Raw genomic sequence first — 19,046 nt, 5'->3', positions numbered from 1 at the left:
ATACTGACAACTCAGCAAAATTTTAAATAGTTATTTATATCTCTTACTTATCATCAATTGATTAAATGGTTAACCTTTGATTTGAATATTTTCTTTTGAACTAATTTTAACTTTCGAATGACACATTAATTACAATTTTAATTATTAATTATTCGAATGAATTATATTTATATCATTGATAATATTGTATCAATAACTATTATATATTAAGAAAAGTATATACTATTTGACTCTTTTACAACAAACAGTAGCATTTTTATTCACATCTAAATGGAGATGTTTCTATCTTTCTTATAGTACAATGAATTTCTCTAACATATAATACTTATGATAATTCATTAAAATTATTATATATGTTAAAATGATATTAAATAAATGTTTATCTAGGTTAGATTAAAACAAGATTGATGTCATTTTAAAAGAAAGGAAACAAGAACATTAGATCAAGTATAAATATTTCATTCAGGCGATCTTTTATATATTAAAAAGTATCATATAAATAAAACTATTATTATGTAAAAAAGAGTTATAAATTGAGAACGGAATAAATTGATTTAAACATTTCTGTTTAAATTTCTTGTAATATTATTTGCTACCTGATGGCGCTGAAGATATTAATACAAGCAAGTTCGTTTATTATCGCTCATTTTTATTTTCAAATTAATACTAGAGAGGAAATTTTAATCTCTCTGTTAATACAAAATAATATCACTTTTAATTGAGATACTACAGTCTAAACGTTATCAATGATGGGTAAGTGCAAGGAACTTGAACAAGGTTAAAACAAGTAAGAATTGTTTATCTCCTTATCTTTATCTTTTAGACAACGTCGAAAAACAGTGCGAAGATGCACTTTTTGAATTATGTGATGCTCGAGAACGGTATCCATTACGATGTGCCGACGAACTTCAAAAATCTATCAAATTAAAAAATGAGATAAATGTAATAAATATTTATAATGGATTCTGTTTCTTAAATATATCTATGTAATGAATTTATTTGTTATATTTATTTTTTTTACTTGAAATAATGACAAGTTTTACATGCTTTAAAACTTAAAAAAATTATTGCAATTATAAACACATTATATTTTGCAGATGCTGAAGGTGTTTAAAAAATCAACTGCAATAAATGAACCATTTATTTTGAGTCAAAATAAATGTCTGAATCTTGATTTTAATAAAAATGAAATGTGCTTTGACCAATTAGATTTTAAATTACGAGATGTTGTAAACAAGTTGAATAATTTAAAAGCTGTCATGGATCAAATTGAACGAGAAAAGACATGTTGGGTCAACAAGTTACTGGAAAGCTAAAATAAATCATTCTAGATAGTGTTATATATATTTATTTGAAATTTAGCCATTGAATAAAACACATGTACAAAAAATACTATATTTATTACTACTAAATGCATAAATTAAGTGATAGATAAATATGAAAGTTTTATGTTCTAAATATAACAGTACTAAATCTATAAATTAACTTGTTGATAAATATGAAAATTTGACATATTTCTACTGTTGAAGATAAATTTTTTATTATTAAACTATGAATATTTATTTACACTTATACGTGTTACAACAACCTTGGCTCCTCTTGTAATATCTTGAAAAAATTTGGCCATTTGTATATGCATTTCACCATTGTTAGCATAATTCAACGATTTTCTGCTTGATCTAAGGCGTTTTTGATTTGTTAGAGCTTTTTCTTTCTGCAAATGTGAAAACTGTTTATAAAATTCTTGTGTAACATCTTTTATTTTATTTGATGACAATCTTGTTTTGTCAATATAATTATTCTGGTTTTGTGATTTCTCTTCGTTTAACTCCATGATGTTCTTGGAACTGTTGGAACATTTTTCTTCCGTTTTTAATATTGAGGATGATATGTTTTCATTATATGTTTTTCTACTATCTTGTACAAATTTTTCATGATCTTTTGACGATGTCTCTGTATGACTATTTAAAATTTGATTTTTTAATTGTATACTGGAAATACTACTTGCATTTTGACCTGGTTGTGTTTCGTGAATCTCAATATTATCTTTGTTTATTTTAGTTTTATCATTTAAGGAATTATGTTTTATTGATAATTTATTTTTAAGTATTTTTTGTAAGGGCAAAGGTATTTCATTTAGACTAATAATTTGATTTGAGATAATTACTGGAACATTTGATTTATACTTGTTTGTATCATGAAATTTAGATTCACATACTGCATTATTATGCAATTTTTGTGCTTTATTTATTTGAGAGTCAATAGATACTGAATTTGGACAATCACCTTTTGTGTATTTTTTAGGATGTAAATTATTATTAAAAGAAGATTTGAGTTCATCCTTATCTATTTCATATTTGATTAACTCTTCATTATTAACGTCATTCATTAATAAATCTTTATTTGGTATAAGGTTTAATTTATCTTTAGACTTATCTGCTTTAAGAGATAATGTAGATAATTTACATGTTTCATTTTGTAATGCTTCTGGTATTATATCTTCTTCTTCTTCTTCATACTTCAAATTTTTATATTTTATAAATTTCGCATCCTCTTCATCTTTAGAATTATCATATATTTCGGAATAGCGACGTTTATTTGTAATATCTATGTTATCATTATTTGAATAACTAGTACTAGCTGAAATAGAATTATTAAAAGGATACCATTGCATGTGTTTTAACTCAATTGTACTATTTTGTTCTTTAATTTTATTATTTGTTAAAGGATGTTTTACATTGTTAAATAAGTGTTTTCTCATAGACTGATTCCTCAAAGTAGGTTTCTGACTAACTATATTTTGATATTTATCTCCAGGTTCATTTCCTTTTGGTAATTCAAGCATTGTTATTAAGTTTTCCAAGCCAAGTAAACTAGAATTTCGTAAACACTTTTCACCTTCCTTTGTCTCAATTTTTTCAGAATTTTCCAATACTTCATCAATCTCCAACTTAGTTTTTTGTTCTATAACTGCTACAGTATCTTGGTCCTGACGAATTGTAAACATTAATCCTTCCATTACTAAATCTGTAATATCAGAGGATCGTGGTACATTATCTAATACATAGCTCTTTTTCTTAGGACAAGATAAATCTTGTATTTTGGTAATATCTGAATGTGCTTCTATATGGTTTGTAATATCTTTTGCATTTAATTCTAACATATTCTCTTTTGTAGCTTCTATTTCTTTTTCTATCAAGTACTGATATGGCAAATTAACAGAATCTGTATTTATATCATCAACAACGCTACTATTATTTAACATTTTACTATTATTTGATACAGAATTATTTTTGTCTTTTCCAATATTACAGTTATTGATTTTTATCTTATCATCTGATAATTGATGTTTAATATTACTATCTTCTAAACAGTTAACATTACTTTCGTTCATTTTATCATTTAGTTTTATACTATGTTTAGGTGACATATTTAAATGTTTACAGAATTTATTTGTATCTTCACTGTTACCTGTTTGTTTTACTGTTTCTTCATTTAATAATAACTTTTTTAAATTAGTATTTCCTATATTATTATTTGCTTGAATGTTTTTACTTTCACATCCTAAAATTTCTTGCATATTATTACATTGCACGTCTGTCTTTGAAGAATCATCTTTAGAGGAATGCTTTAAATATTTTTTACTTTCTTTCTCATTTTTATTTTCACGTTCGTATGTATCATTTGAACTTTCATTCTGATAGATTAAAGAACGATCAGAAGAAATTATATTTTCTGAATTCAGTTCTATTCTTAAAGAATCAATGGGTGTTATAGTTAATATAAATGCACAAGAAAATGCTACAACCGATCGTTCTCTAAACTTCATTAATGCAAACATTTTATCTTGTCTAGTCCATGGTGTATGTTCTACGTATTATGAATTATAGTTAAGAAAATTTTAATAATAAGTTCAAAAAATTTAATATTATTAACAAGTTAAAAATTATATTTATTTTGCACATAGAGAAAAGGATACCGAAAGTAACTAAAAGATGACTTGTACCAAATTGTTGTTTCTGGGAAGGTGGATTTTTGATAATCTTTCTAATAACTTTCATTAATTCTTTTCCATAATTAAATTGTTTTATATTTCTGCAAATGTACAAATTAGAAATCTATTTTCTTACTAATGCTTTACTATTAGCAATATTTACCTATTTGTGCGGTGATACCTAAAAATAAATTTGTATATATTGGTCTTATGACACAACCAGTATGAGCCAGGCACTGTTAAAGTTAGATTTTTCTCTTTTTGGGTCCAATCAATCCAGCTAGTTTTTCGTAGATATATTCCAGGCATTTTCTTTCAGGTATTAAATTTTGAAATAAGGGAACTAATTTTATTGAATCTTTTCCTCCAAGTGAATCTCTTATTATAATTGTAAGATAATACAATACTTTTTGCTGAAACAACATATATTCATTTATTTAAATAACACATATTTTTATAAATTATTTTACTATATCACATTATGAATTTTTAATACCAACTCCTGTTATAACTTCATTAATAAATATATCCACCACTATATCCCACGGAATAAATTCACATGAACTAGAACCATGAAATATTCTTTTTCCTTCAGTATATATACCAACAAATTCTACCACTGTTAGTGTATCTGTAAATAAAATATTGAAATTAACATAATGAAAATAAAGAGATTATAGTAATTATAATTAGTTAACAGACCTTTATTTACAGAAGCAACAAAACAGATGAGTTGTAGTATCAATACTAATGCACATGCAAGAAAGGGTATGAAGATATTAAATGCCTTCCATAAAACTACTGTTACAAATAACAAAAGGAGAGTTTTATTCACATTCAACTGTATGTTCCTATATAAAACAAATTTCATAACATTTCTAGCCTTTGTACTTTTATCAATGAGCTTTAATTTACTTCCATTTACAGTTCGAAAAAACATTTCAGTTGAAGACACATCTTTAGGGAATATGGGCGACATTAATGAGAATTTGTTGTTTAATTATCAATACCAGAAACTTGATCGACGAACTTTTTCTAGATAAAAGAAAGAATATTTAAATTATAATATCTCATAAACATTAAGTACATACTAATAAAAGTTCTTCATGATAAAAACATTACAATATAAGTGTAGGTCTGTACTAAAAGTGATAGAAATATAAAACTTAGTACTTCATGTTTATAAATAAAAATTATATACATATAATAACTAATACAAATTTATCTACATAACCTCTATATAAGAATATGTAAAAATATATTTTATTACATCTTGTACACACTTAATTGAAATAATAAAAGGAAAAAATTAAAATCTTTACTATAATTAAGAAACAACTGCTATGTAAATGAACTTATGCTTGATTCAAGTCAAAACTGACAGTCAGAAATAAACAGTTGGGAAGTTAATACAATATATAATGTAGATTTTATTTTTACAAACACATTTATGTACATAAATTTAATCTTATATTTTACTTTCAAGAAAAAAAAATAGCAATAGAAATATTCAAAACCCTGATTGGTAAGTAACAAAATATAACAAATGTATTATATAAATATAATCAACTATATATGTAGTTAGTGGAAATTCATCTAGTTAAAACTTAAGAATATATATATATACATTAGAAATCAGTATTAAAAGTCAGTAACTTACATAAGACAGATTGGATTAATACTCTCTTACGGAAATATCTATTCTCATTCTACGAAAGAATTTATTATAAAAGGAAAATTTTCTTTTTTCATTCAAATGACAAGCAATTTTCTTTGAATGTATACATGTACACATGTTGTACTTACGCATGTAGCAACAGAGATGAGTCGGGAGATCACCGATGCAATTCATGCAATGTTAAAAAGTCAGCCAAAAAATGTGCACTAAGAATAAGAGCAACGGCCGAACTATACACACATTACTTCTCCACTGCTCTTGGTGGGAGAAACGTGCGTATATACGACAAGAGGGGCGGTGTAGAAACTAGTGATGGGTAAGGTCGAAAAAACATAAAAATTGCTTAAAAGTTTAACCGAAGACTACAAATAAATTGTTTTCTTTTTTATTGATTACAAAAATATTAAGATACAGCATCGCAGAGCAGGAGACATTGCGATGACAGAGGTTATTGAGGTTGTGACTGTTTAGTAAACAGGGATTCTAAGTCCCTGTTATGTTCCAAAACGATGAAGAATATCGATAAGACTTCGAAAGCGTGTGAAAAACAGAGAAATGATTATGGCCCTCGATTTTCTTTTTCAAGATGCAAAATGCATCGAGAAGCGAATGGAAAAATATTTTTCCCTATCTAACGAAAATATAATTCTTTGCCCTTCGTATATATTTATCGCGTATCATTGGATACCATCACCTTAAAGCAATACCTATCTATTCTGAACATATGTTTACATACACGGTGCCGTAGTTGGAGTCTTCCTAGTGCAAAGGGTTGATATAAGTCTTGCTCGAGACTTCCATATCTAAATTGTGTTTTCATGACGTTGAATATCGATGTTTTATTGGTATTGTAAAATAGCTTTAATAGAAGATCATAAGACACACATAATGATGGATAAGTATTGAATTAGTACAATATAATAAAGGAAACTAAGGTTGCTCTTAAGGAAGAAACGCAAAAAAGATGTTACGACTGTTTATATGCGACTGTTATTATATTTCATGATTTCAATATTTATAAATACTATATCAGACAAGAGTTCTACTACACGATATAACTTAATGCTGTCTGAAAACGATGAGAAACGACGAAGCAATCTATCGTTTTGCCTCTTCAATGACCGTAAAACACTTCTTGCTAGTCTGACTACTGTTAAGAACAAATAATGTCTCTTGAATTTACGGAAACTAACAACTTTCTAACTTCTTGCTCCACCGTCAACATATTCTCTTACAACAATTCTACGCACCAATTAACTAATCTGATAACAAAATTTTATTACCATAGATATATCAAAATATAAACACTAGTCCTAACTAACTACGATATAACTAAAATTACTCACTGAACGCAAAAAAGACAATGCTTTCCAACTATAGAATTAGACACTATGAATACTAATTCAATGGATGAAATAATTTTCTGCTTCAATTCCCATTTACGTAATTAAGTATTTACAAAAATACAAATTCTCGTAAAAAAAACTGCAGTCCATCTATACATACAACAAGTATTACAGAACGCGGTAAGATTGCGACGTGGAGAGAAGACTAATCGTAAGCTGTTCTTACTAAACCAAGTCCGTTCTTTGACTCCCGTGCAACCTGAAACTGCAATAAACATTATATTATTGTTGTCATACTATACGACAAATACCTAGAAGATTCAACATCCCTTCGTAAAACCACCCTAAATTTCTCACCTCTCAGATAAAACGTAACTACCATCTTCGAGTCATCCAAAAGTCAGGCTTCTTAATTACCTACGTAATAAAGGTTCTAGGCAAAAAAGCTTGCCGTCAGTTTTCACCCCATGGGACATAATTGAGTTCTCTCGCGCCTCCCAACCTCGAAGGGACTCTTTCACGAAGGTAGATAAGGGACGACGAAGAAGTGTAAGCTCGTCTCTGTCCTTCCAATGGATTCACGATTCCGCGGATGAGTATACGAGAGGATGGATCGTGGCCACGGGAGGACGAGCAGCCGGCGAGGAGGCTAGAAGAGGTGGTAGAAAAAGGAACAGAGGGGGGGGGGGGGGGGTAAAGGGGCTCTCACGTTACCTTCGGTGCGGCCAGGTGTCGGGTTACCTTCGACCTCATCTTCCTCCGTGCCTCCGCGAGTTTGCCACCATCGACATCGGCCGTCTGTACGTCTGTCCTTACGTACGTCTATCATCCGTCCTGTCACCTTAGTTTCGCACATGTCCCGCTTTTTCATCGCCTTCGATCGCCCTTCTACACGTTACATCCGTTATACATCGTAGATATACGTGTACACGTCGTGGATCCGGGGGTGAATATCGTCGCGAAGTAACGAGACATTGTGGTCGTGCATCTTTCTTTGTCCTCTGTTTGCTTTTGCCTTTTTTTGTTTCTTTCGTCTTTTTCCTTTTTTTTGGGGGGGGGGGGGGGAGATAGTAGTAGGAGGCAGAAGTTGACGAAGTCGTAAAGGTTTGAGAGGGTTGTGAGAGCGTGGAGTTTGAGGTTGAATTTCTTGGTAGCGAGAATGAAAGTTGAGGAAGGTTTTGGTTTGGACAGGATGCGCTATACGAGTTTGAAGTTGTGGAATGGAGATTGATTCGTGGGTAGTGCGGATGAACGAAGAGGGAGGTTGATTTCTTAATTACTATGATAGTTAGCGATACTTCTTTGGTTGCGAGTACGGAGGGTTGTTTGTTTCAAAATATATAAATTTAAAGATCGTGCAGCGTAGGTTAGCTCGCGGAGGTTCGCAAACGATTGGGTTACAAGGAGAAGTTCTATTATCGTTCGCAGTGATGCTCAATGATAGTGCTTCTTCGATGGTAAAAATTGAAGTTGAGGAAACTTTTGGTGTAGTAAAGTTTGACGTGGAAGTTTGAAACGGGTGTAGAACGATTTGTGGATAGTTTGGTTGGGAAGGAAGGAAGTTTGATTTATTATTCTCTGTGGTATTATTAATTACTATTATTAATGGCGATACTTCTATGGTAGGATGAATAGAGATTGTATATCACGAATCATGAATTAATTATAATCTGTTACGAGAATAAGAACTAAAGAAAGCTTCCACTTGAGCATCTGAAAGATCGATATAAAAATTCCAAGATACTAAAATATGACTCCTGTTTGTTAAATTTCATAAACATCTAGTTGCAACTTAAGAGATATCGTGGTGGATAAAAACAGCGAAATTTTTACTTCCATCCAGTGCGGTAATTAAAACTTTCGCATACGGAAAAACGCTTAATTAAGAGGAGAAGCGTTTCGGGAAAGAAGAATAGAAAACTTGAAGGTATTCCAGCGTTGTTCCAGTAGTTTACTTTGCGCGAGTAAGTGTATTTCTATACACAGGAAGCGAAGAAGAAACGGAATAGATATGAAGTATTGGTGAAATGATTCTTGACTTATCGACCGATGGTCCGTCGGCTCTTTGTAATTACTTCGGTGGATAATTAAAACGGTCGCTCGACGCACCCCGGCCACGTTTTGTACTCCTGGTATCGCAGGCATAGTGTGTATAACCGATACTGGTATTGAGAGATGCTCGTAGCGAGAAATACCATGATCGAAAGCCACCCCTTCTCTGTTGTCTCTAAATATCATCCCGTAAATACCCTGCACCCTTCGGCAAACAACCACAAAACAACCTAGATACCTAACGATACTTTCCGCTGATTGCAGCTAACTAATTGGACATCTTTTATTTGAAAATGATAATCAAAATGATTACGTTTGGACAAAGTGACTATTTGGACGTGATTTTTGCTATTCATATAAACTCGTTATTTTTAACGAAGAGGAGGCTAAAGAGAATTTCATTTATTTGTAGGAGAACAAGATTATGACTGTTGCGAATTCTCCACTAAAGAGCAACCGGTCAGGTCAAACCGATCGGTCGATATCGCGTACCTCGAATGAACTAACGCCCAAGGTGGAATAAGTTTAATAGATCGAGTGTTAGTGTAATTTAGCATTTTATTTACACTTGTTGTATAAAACTAACGTTTAATGTTATGAACACGGCGGTGGTAGGATCTTGTTAAGAATGAAATATTTCACCCGCACAGTACGAGGTCTGTTGATGAACTGTCCTCCTTCGTTGCTGATTCTCCCTATCAGCCGTTGAGTCTTGTCTGTCCATTGTACCCTTCCGGCTGGTCCCTTCCCAGAGTTTTTTACCCGACCTCGGAGTCATTAGGTTTACAACTCGGGGAGGACATGTATCAGGTCTGTAAGTATGAAACCGGAATTTGCCTATAGATAGTCCTAGCTGATAATGTAGTTATCGCTAAACTACGTCATTGATGCCAAAAGTCTTTGTTGACATCTCACAAACATTTTCGACTCAGAACAATACAAGTTTCATACAACAGCATAGTTTGTAATAGTATTGAACATGTCAAGTTTTGTGCCTGGAATCTACGATTTGCGGACAGCATTGATTTTCTGTTACCATTTGAAGAAAACTGCTGCAGAATCGCATCGAATGCTTGTCGAAGCTTACGGTGAGCATGCTCTTGGTAAATCACAGTGCTTTGTGTGGTTTAAAAAATTCAGAAGTGGCAATTTTGACGTGAGGAACGAAGAACGTGGAAGACCACCGAAAAAGTTTCAAGACAGCGAATTGCAAGCATTGTTGGATGAGGATGACGCTCAAACGCAACAACAACTCGCTGATCGATTAAACGTGACACGAGAAGCCGTCTCCATACGTTTGAAAGCCATGGAAAAGATCCAGAAGGTGGGAAAATGAGTTCCACATGAACTGAATGAAAGACAGCCGGAAAACCGAAAAACCACTTGTGAAATGCTGCTCGCCAGATACAAAAGAAAGTCATTTCTCCACCGAATTGTGACTGGCGATGAAAAGTGGATATATTTTGAGAATCCTAAGCGTAACAGATCATGAGTAGCTCCAGGCGAACCACCGACATCGACTACAAGACCAAATCGCTATGGACGGAAGACAATGCTCTGTGTTTGGTGGGATCAGAAGGGTGTGATCTATTATGAGCTGTTAAAACCTGGCGAAACCGTTAATACTGAGGGCTACCGACAACAAATGATCGATTTGAATCAAGCTTTGCGTGAAAAACGACCAGAATATCAAAAAAGGCAACACAAAGTAATTTTGCTTCATGATAATGCACCATCGCATACAGCAAAACCGGTCAAGGAAACGATTGAAGCGTTCAGTTGGGAAATACTTTCGTACGCGCGTACTCACTAGACTTGGCTCCGTCCGATTACTATTTATTTGCATCGATGGGACATGCACTTTCTGACCAGCACTTCACTTCTTACGAAAATGTATGAAAATGGCTCGATGACTGGTTCGCCTCAAAAGAGCAACAGTTTTTTTGGCGTGACATCCACCAATTGCCAGACAGGTGGGAAAAATGTATAGCTAGCGATGGGCAATACTTCGAATAAAATATTTTTAATCATTTCCATACAATAAACGTGTATTTTCTATACAAAAATTCCGGTTTCATATTTACATGCCTGATAATTCGGAATTTCCTAAAGGAAATGGGCCTGTCTGTTGATACAAGATACAAATGGTTTAGTAGGTGAGCAACATCTGGAAGGAACCATGAACTGGCTGGTATAATAAAATCTAATATAGCGCGATAGAAAAGTCCCTGCAACGAGGACGAAAACGAGATGGGAACAAAGAAATGGATCACGAAATACAGTGTAGTAAAAGCATCTAGAACGGATCGCAAGTTGGAAGAATGTAATATGAGCTGAATAAAGTACTGCAAATAATTTGGTATCTTAATTTATTCTGGATTTTTCGGTTTAGAAATAGGATTTGGGTTTACATTTCTTTGTACACGTCCTACCATATTCTTTGCGTTTTCATACACATGCTCTGCATTAAAACTAATCTGCTTGTAGTGCAGTAATAAAAACTAATCTGCTTGTAGTGCAGTAATAAAAACTAATCTGCTTATTTTATTATTAACTGCTGTACCCTGATCTTTTCAACTTTCTCTAAGCCTGTTCTTTGGTTTTATCTTATACAGATAGTTCGGTAATAAATAATAAGGGAAAATAATATCGACAAAATGTTAACGCGTGGGTGTACCATTTTTAAGTTACATAACGTAGGGACTTAAACAATATTTTGTATAAAATGTTGCTATTATCTGGTGTAATTGGTAAATTACTATTTTTAAGTAGTAGAAATTTCCAAATATTCTAGTAGTATAGAATAGTGATAATTATCTTTATTGCAATCTTATATTCTGAAATCCTATTTTCATTGAAGCCCGTAATTCCAATTTGAAGGAAAAATGCTATAATATAAAAAACACGCATGAGAAATTACCTATTTCCATTTATCATGGTATAATTTTCGTCAGAAAATCTGATCGCCATCAACAAGTTTCTGAAAAATCTATTACCATGGCCATCGCCTCTGGCCACGTGTTGATTCACGTGAACAACGAGAAACGCGTGACTCCACCGTATGTTTTTATACACGATATCGAGTCGGAGGCTGACGAAGGGCTGTACACCCTTCTCGTTGCTTCCGATTCGCTTTAATTCCTAGTTTGTGAAGTACACTGGCTCGCTTTTCTCCATGTTTAGACCGTACCTTTGTTATACCACAACGATGGCCAATTTCAATGAAGATTTATCAAACGCCCACAACCCTAATCCTGACTCTTCTCCGACATATAGATAGAGCAAAAAGGTTAATAATAGAAATATGGTGTATTTATTTTTTGTAAGAGTGGAACACCATATTATGTAATATATACGATGTTAATGTACACTGCACCGAAATTAATGTTTCTAAGAGTAATCATTTTACAAGAAAACGCACAATCGTTTCTATTTTCTTAATATGTACGTAATTATATGTCTTTTGTACACTTGTCTATGTCTAATATAATAGATTATATAACTTTATTGTTGAACCAATGCAGTATTTTATATGAATATTTCATCTAAGACAGAATAAGAAAATAATATTCAATGATAAACGTATTCATATCTAAGCGATATTTTTTTCGTAACCTTTGAATTGTTTTCTTTCTTTTTCTGCTTGTCCTTCTCTCTTCATACGAAAATTTTACTAACACTAAATGAAACAATTTTACTTCAATAATCTTTACAACAAACGAAGAAAAAAAATAAATTAGAAGAACATTCGTTTCATTATCAATCCTTTTTTTGTTTCAATTTTAATTTAAATTATTAGATGGCAGCACTGAGCACAACAATAGCTGTTATACTACTACAGATTAACGGATTGCATTTTAAACTCATCTACAATCGGTTGTAACCTGCGCGCGCAAATTAAGCCACGTGGTAGGGATTACAAAATTCCAATTGGCCCTGTGCATAACACGAAATACGCGTGACAAGGAACGCCCTCTATCGTGTACGAAACGTTCGTTCCTTTCACAGAACTCCTGTTCTTTCCTAGGGAGTCCGCCATTGTTGCTGCACGTATATTTCTGTTAAGGCCAACGGAAATCGGATTACATCCAAAATGGTGAGTATAATCTTTCCAAAGTAAAACGAATTTGTAAGTCTGTACAATGTATGGAGTGCAGAGGTATGAATATTTTTGAAGACCGAGTGTCACCTGGGTTCGGAAAAATTGAAAACTGGCGGATTACTTGGGATTGCGCAACTCCCTTTGAAGATGAATTTTGAGGCTCGCGATGGATATGCCAAGATTAAAATCTCTGAAGGTTCAGCAAAAATTCTGGCGAAATATTCCTGAAAAATTTTCCGACACAATGCTTCAAAGTTACCCTATGTTCGAAGTTCAAATATGTTTCGTCTCTTGTTCAAGAGGCAACGTGTCATGGAGTTTTGTAGTCTCTTGTTACAAATCGCAGCATGCTCTCGAAACATCGTGAGTCTTCAAGAAAATGTTCTCGATGGTTTTTGGTGAATTGGGAACTTTGCGGGAACAATCCAAACAAGCATCATTGCACAAAAAAAACACATCGAATACCTTGCACACTGTATATAGAAAATGAAGAAGTTGTGACACTTTAGGGTCAAGCTCTAACGAAAAAAAGTATTCATACAGGAATATAATTCTCTCTATTCTAAATAATATTGATCATATTTGTCAAGATTTATGAAGCTTTGATTTTAATATGGTCAGTATGAAAATCATTTTATCTTTTCCTTTATCTGAGATAAAATTGTTTTTCAAACTTTATATTCCATATTTTAGGAAAATATTGAAAACATATTAAGAAAATAATATATTTGATAGCATAAAATTAAAAAATAATTTGTGGAATATGTCATTTTAGACTAAGAAAATTTTAATCAATATGTTGTAATCAGTTTCATCAACTTTAATCAGTTACAATCATGTTAATTCTATATATTTAGTATTAAAAAGTCTTTTATTTGTTACAGGTGAACTTCACGGTAGACGAGATACGTGCTATGATGGACAAAAAGAAAAACATCAGAAATATGTCTGTCATTGCGCATGTTGATCATGGAAAGTCAACTTTGACTGACTCCCTTGTGTCTAAGGCCGGTATTATTGCTGGTGCTAAAGCTGGTGAAACCAGATTTACAGATACTCGCAAGGATGAACAGGAACGATGTATTACTATTAAATCCACGTAAGTTTAATCTGTTTAATCTTATCAGTTGGTGTTTTTAACTGCTTACCTGCAAGTAATATTTTTAATTGCAGAGCTATTTCTATGTTCTTTGCACTTGAAGAGAAAGACTTAGTTTTCATTACAAACCCTGATCAACGTGACAAGGATGAAAAAGGTTTCTTGATTAACCTTATTGATTCACCTGGCCATGTTGATTTCTCCAGTGAAGTAACTGCTGCTCTTCGAGTAACTGATGGAGCTCTTGTGGTTGTTGATTGTGTATCTGGTGTGTACTTTAAATGATGTAATTTGAATTAAACTAATACCCCTTCCAGCACAAAAAGCGTTACTCTGTAGTATATCAGTTGGTTAAACTGACTGATGCACATGGACAGTGTTGATGGTGCATCAATGGAAGAAGATTAAAATGATAGCAGCTGTGTTTAAACGCTGTTGGTGGACCTCTATCCTTATGTCCGAGACCAGCACGCTACGACACAATTGCTACAATTTTACTTGAAAGAATTTTGTTTTCTTTTTATAGTTTCGTGAAAATCATAATTTCTTTATACTTTGTCAAGGTGTCTGTGTGCAAACGGAAACTGTACTTCGTCAAGCTATTGCTGAACGTATAAAGCCAGTGTTGTTCATGAACAAAATGGACAGAGCACTTTTAGAACTTCAGCTTGATAGTGAAGATCTTTATCAAACTTTCCAACGTATTGTTGAAAACGTTAACGTTATTATTGCAACATATTCGGACGATGATGGTCCTATGGGTGAAGTTAGAGTAAGTAAATGAATTAATTTTATTTCTATGTAACATTGTTTCTTACGTTTATATTAATATTCTTATTATGTTTGTTGCAAATAGGTAGATCCTAGTAAAGGTTCAGTCGGTTTTGGTTCTGGTCTTCATGGTTGGGCGTTTACATTAAAACAATTTTCTGAAATGTATGCTGAGAAATTTAAAATTGACGTTGTAAAACTTATGAATAGATTATGGGGAGAATCTTTCTTTAACCCCAAAACTAAGAAGTGGAGCAAGCAGAAGGAAACAGACAATAAACGCTCCTTTTGCATGTACGTCTTAGATCCAATTTATAAGGTATGTTAATCATTAACTACTTATAATAAATAAATATTCATTTTTTTTACTAATAACAATACAAAATTAAAACAGGTATTTGATAGTATAATGAATTACAAAAAAGATGAAGCGGACAACCTGCTGCAAAAATTAGGAATTGTTTTAAAACCGGAAGATAAAGATAAAGACGGCAAAGCTCTTCTTAAGGTAACTTTTTCTATATAAAACTATCATTTTAATTCATTTCAATGTTTTGGAAATATTTATGATGACTTCTAAAAAAAAAACTTTTCTGACATCTCTACAGAATTTCTTTGACCGATAATATTTTATTCTGATAATACTTTAGTTTTAATTAACTAATCAATAAATATCATGAGTGATTATATATCAGTATAATAATCCGTTTTAGGTTGTCATGAGAACATGGTTACCAGCTGGAGAAGCTTTGCTTCAGATGATTGCTATTCATTTGCCATCCCCTGTTACCGCGCAGAAATATCGTATGGAAATGTTGTATGAAGGTCCGCTTGATGACGAGGCTGCAATTGGTATTAAGGTATGTATAAATAATATAATTTTAAGATAAAAAATATTAATTAGTTTTATTATATATGATGAAAATCTCACAGACCTGTTCTGACTTATATATGGTAGATATGAGTAGTAACTGATTGATATATGTATAGTTTAATTTTTAATTCAGCTTTAAAGTGAACTTGTTGATTTCATATCCGATTGGAATCTTATTTTACAGAACTGCGATCCGAATGGGCCACTCATGATGTATGTTTCGAAAATGGTACCGACCTCCGACAAAGGTCGTTTCTATGCTTTCGGTCGTGTATTCTCTGGGAAAGTAAGCACTGGAATGAAAGCACGTATTATGGGACCTAATTTCCAACCGGGTAAAAAAGAAGATCTTTATGAGAAAGCTATCCAGCGTACAATTTTGATGATGGGACGTTACGTTGAAGCGATTGAAGATGTGCCTTCTGGTCAGTAAATCCTTCATTTGGTTTCAAATCTTTTCAAGTAATAGTACAATGATGATTGTTTCTATCTACCTTTTGTTCTGACCTTTTCTGAATGACAATAGAACGGCCAACTGACGCTTAAATTGATAATGTTAAAATGTTGTTTCGTATAAAAAGTGTAATTACAACAGATTATTTTTATCATTCAAAACAGGTAATATTTGTGGACTTGTTGGCGTTGATCAATTCTTAGTGAAGACTGGTACCATTACCACGTTTAAGGATGCACACAATATGAAAGTTATGAAATTTTCGGTTTCACCTGTCGTCCGTGTTGCTGTTGAACCTAAAAATCCAGCAGATTTACCTAAATTAGTTGAAGGTACATTTATTTATTGATTTAATATAATTTGTTATAATTTAATGTATAAATAAGGATGAAACCTTATTTTGAGCATTGGGTTATGATAAACCATGATTTTAATTGAAAATCTGAAAGTGATCGTCATTTAAGTTTTATTTAATAAAAGTGTTAATATTTTTTAACAAAATAATTCGTATTCAGGTCTTAAACGTTTGGCGAAATCAGATCCTATGGTACAATGTATTATTGAAGAATCAGGAGAGCACATTATTGCTGGTGCTGGAGAACTGCACCTTGAAATTTGTTTAAAGGATTTGGAAGAAGATCATGCTTGTATACCCATTAAGAAATCGGATCCCGTTGTTTCTTACAGAGAAACAATTTCGGAACAATCGAATCAGATGTGTCTTTCAAAATCACCTAATAAGCATAATCGGTTATTCATGATGGCGTGTCCTATGCCTGATGGTCTCGCTGAAGATATCGATAGTGTATGTTTCCATTCTATAAAAATTTATAATTGATATTCTTGTTTTGTTTCTATTAAATGTTTATAATCTTATAGGGTGAAGTTAATCCAAGGGATGACTTCAAAGTACGTGCTCGTTATTTGAACGAAAAGTATGACTACGATGTAACCGAAGCTAGGAAGATTTGGTGCTTTGGACCTGATGGAACTGGACCCAACATTCTTGTAGATTGTACAAAAGGAGTACAGTATCTTAACGAAATTAAGGATTCTGTTGTAGCTGGATTCCAATGGGCTACGAAAGAGGTATAATATCATAGATTAATGAAAAAGATATTCAGAAATAGTTTTTTATTTATAATTATTTCACAGGGTGTTCTTTCGGAAGAAAACTTGAGAGGTGTGCGTTTCAACATTCACGATGTGACGTTACATGCTGACGCTATTCATAGAGGTGGTGGTCAAATTATTCCTACCACAAGACGTTGCCTTTATGCTTGTCTTCTCACTGCCTCTCCTCGACTTATGGAACCAGTTTACTTATGCGAAATTCAGGTAAATTTAGTTTTATGATTTACTGAAGAATTTATAACTAGTATGTTAAATTTTTGTATTCTAATGTAATAAAATTGTCATAGTGCCCTGAAACAGCTGTCGGTGGTATCTATGGTGTGCTTAACCGAAGAAGAGGTCACGTATTCGAAGAACAACAGATTGCTGGTACACCTATGTTTGTAGTTAAAGCATATCTTCCAGTTAATGAGTCCTTTGGTTTTACTGCCGACTTGCGTTCTAACACCGGCGGACAAGCTTTCCCTCAATGTGTGTTCGATCATTGGCAGATCTTGCCCGGTGATCCAATGGAACCTAATTCTAGACCTTATCAAGTTGTGCAGGTAATTTATCTGTTCTGTAATATTTATAATTACCCACGGTCATAACTGATGGTAATGAGTAAATGTCAATACATTGCCATTTTTAATCTCGTGGAAAAGAAACTGTTTTTTTGTTTTGGTATTCTAGTGACATATTCAAGTATACCTGAATAGGGAAACATACAAATTTATATCTTCCTTTTGTGAGACATGATACATTTGACTACTATTAAGTGTAATAATCCTTGTTCTTACAGGAAACACGTAAAAGAAAAGGATTGAAGGAAGGTCTCCCAGATTTGAATGCATACCTTGACAAATTGTAACCATAGATTCGCGCACCATATTTAAATATCTATTTAAATATTGTAATTCAATTAATATTGCTCGGACCGTATACAATCCGCATCGGTTTATTATGAACTTTGTTTTGCGCAAAGAAACATGAGAAATACATGATTATAAATATGAAAAAAAACAATAAATTGTAATTATGATGGAAAGTACGCATGTTGGCGCAAGGAGAAATATTTTATACATTTATTTAATTAAGCATGCCACATGTTATTAAGATCCCTGTGGCTTTATGTTTTTAGCATATCAGCATCAGATAAGAATTCAATTGTTATTTTTATTGTGGTAACTTATTGCCAATTTCATATAACAAATGAAAACAAAAGATTGTAATTTTTTACATTGCTTTTTTACCACAATTAGTTTTAATTTTTTGTTGATATTTTCAAATGATTGGACGAATTTCGAAGTTATTGATAACAAAAAATCTACAACAGCAATGTACTCATTGAAACGAAATGCATCAAGAAATTAAAAATGAAATTACGAGAGGAAGTGTTTTTATTGTCTTTGTTAAAAATACCCAACCATTCCAAAATCTGATAGAATTAGGACAAGTAAAAAAAAGTTATGTTCAAATTGTGTATAAATTATGATTTTATTTTAATAAAATATACTATAGTGTCAATACATCTAATATTAATAATTCATATGTGATGAAATA

At 32.3% G+C, this 19,046-nt stretch overlaps 3 protein-coding genes across 5 annotated transcripts; 2 read left to right on the top strand and 1 right to left on the bottom strand.

Moving 5' to 3' along the window:
* Positions 1-643: 643 nt before the first annotated feature.
* LOC117212815 lies at positions 644-1,796 on the top strand. The gene is made up of 3 exons (XM_033457867.1): positions 644-753; positions 824-942; positions 1,098-1,796. Exons 1-3 carry the CDS (start codon positions 747-749, stop codon positions 1,314-1,316), a joined length of 345 nt encoding a protein of 114 aa, XP_033313758.1. The 5' UTR covers positions 644-746; the 3' UTR covers positions 1,317-1,796.
* On the bottom strand, positions 1,333-6,075 carry LOC117212801 (myb-like protein D). Of its 3 annotated transcripts, XM_033457845.1 has the most exons (6): positions 5,801-6,074; positions 4,495-4,625; positions 4,158-4,407; positions 3,980-4,095; positions 3,472-3,870; positions 1,333-3,027 (listed from the first exon to the last, which is right to left on the bottom strand). In XM_033457845.1, the coding sequence occupies exons 3-6, from the start codon at positions 4,301-4,303 to the stop codon at positions 1,550-1,552; spliced, it is 2,139 nt and encodes a 712-aa protein (XP_033313736.1). In that variant the 5' UTR covers positions 4,304-4,407; positions 4,495-4,625; positions 5,801-6,074; the 3' UTR covers positions 1,333-1,549. The 3 variants fall into 3 exon arrangements, with proteins under 3 accessions (XP_033313736.1, XP_033313735.1, XP_033313734.1); XM_033457844.1 differs by having other exon boundaries at positions 1,333-3,870; positions 4,491-4,625; positions 5,801-6,075; XM_033457843.1 differs by having other exon boundaries at positions 1,333-3,870; positions 5,801-6,075.
* Positions 6,076-13,026: 6,951 nt separating this feature from the next.
* LOC117212818 (translation elongation factor 2) lies at positions 13,027-18,877 on the top strand. The gene is made up of 14 exons (XM_033457871.1): positions 13,027-13,166; positions 14,057-14,271; positions 14,346-14,539; positions 14,835-15,043; positions 15,128-15,361; positions 15,437-15,550; positions 15,756-15,902; positions 16,101-16,341; positions 16,535-16,702; positions 16,886-17,175; positions 17,250-17,459; positions 17,526-17,708; positions 17,792-18,049; positions 18,286-18,877. Exons 1-14 carry the CDS (start codon positions 13,164-13,166, stop codon positions 18,352-18,354), a joined length of 2,535 nt encoding a protein of 844 aa, XP_033313762.1. The 5' UTR covers positions 13,027-13,163; the 3' UTR covers positions 18,355-18,877.
* The last annotated feature ends 169 nt before the right edge of the window (positions 18,878-19,046 follow it).

This window comes from Bombus bifarius, unplaced genomic scaffold (genome assembly GCF_011952205.1).
Source record: "Bombus bifarius isolate JDL3187 unplaced genomic scaffold, Bbif_JDL3187 scf7180000008379, whole genome shotgun sequence".
Lineage (NCBI taxonomy): Eukaryota > Metazoa > Arthropoda > Insecta > Hymenoptera > Apidae > Bombus > Bombus bifarius.
Note: the sequence above shows the minus strand (reverse complement) of the source record. Positions and strands in the feature narration are given on the sequence as shown.

Bases quoted from the DNA above. Each gene is read 5' to 3' on its own strand.
- LOC117212818 (XM_033457871.1), top strand. The intron at 14,540-14,834 runs GTGTGTACTTTA...TACTTTGTCAAG, and splicing joins GGTTGTTGATTGTGTATCTG to GTGTCTGTGTGCAAACGGAA. The intron at 17,709-17,791 runs GTAAATTTAGTT...AAATTGTCATAG, and splicing joins TTTACTTATGCGAAATTCAG to TGCCCTGAAACAGCTGTCGG.
- LOC117212815 (XM_033457867.1), top strand. The intron at 943-1,097 runs GTAATAAATATT...TATATTTTGCAG, and splicing joins AATTAAAAAATGAGATAAAT to ATGCTGAAGGTGTTTAAAAA.
- LOC117212801 (XM_033457844.1), bottom strand. From the start codon at position 4,303: ATGCCTGGAATATATCTACGAAAAACTAGCTGGATTGATTGGACCCAA. The intron at 4,096-4,157 runs GTAAATATTGCT...GTACATTTGCAG, and splicing joins AGGTATCACCGCACAAATAG to AAATATAAAACAATTTAATT. The intron at 3,871-3,979 runs GTATCCTTTTCT...CATAATACGTAG, and splicing joins TCATCTTTTAGTTACTTTCG to AACATACACCATGGACTAGA.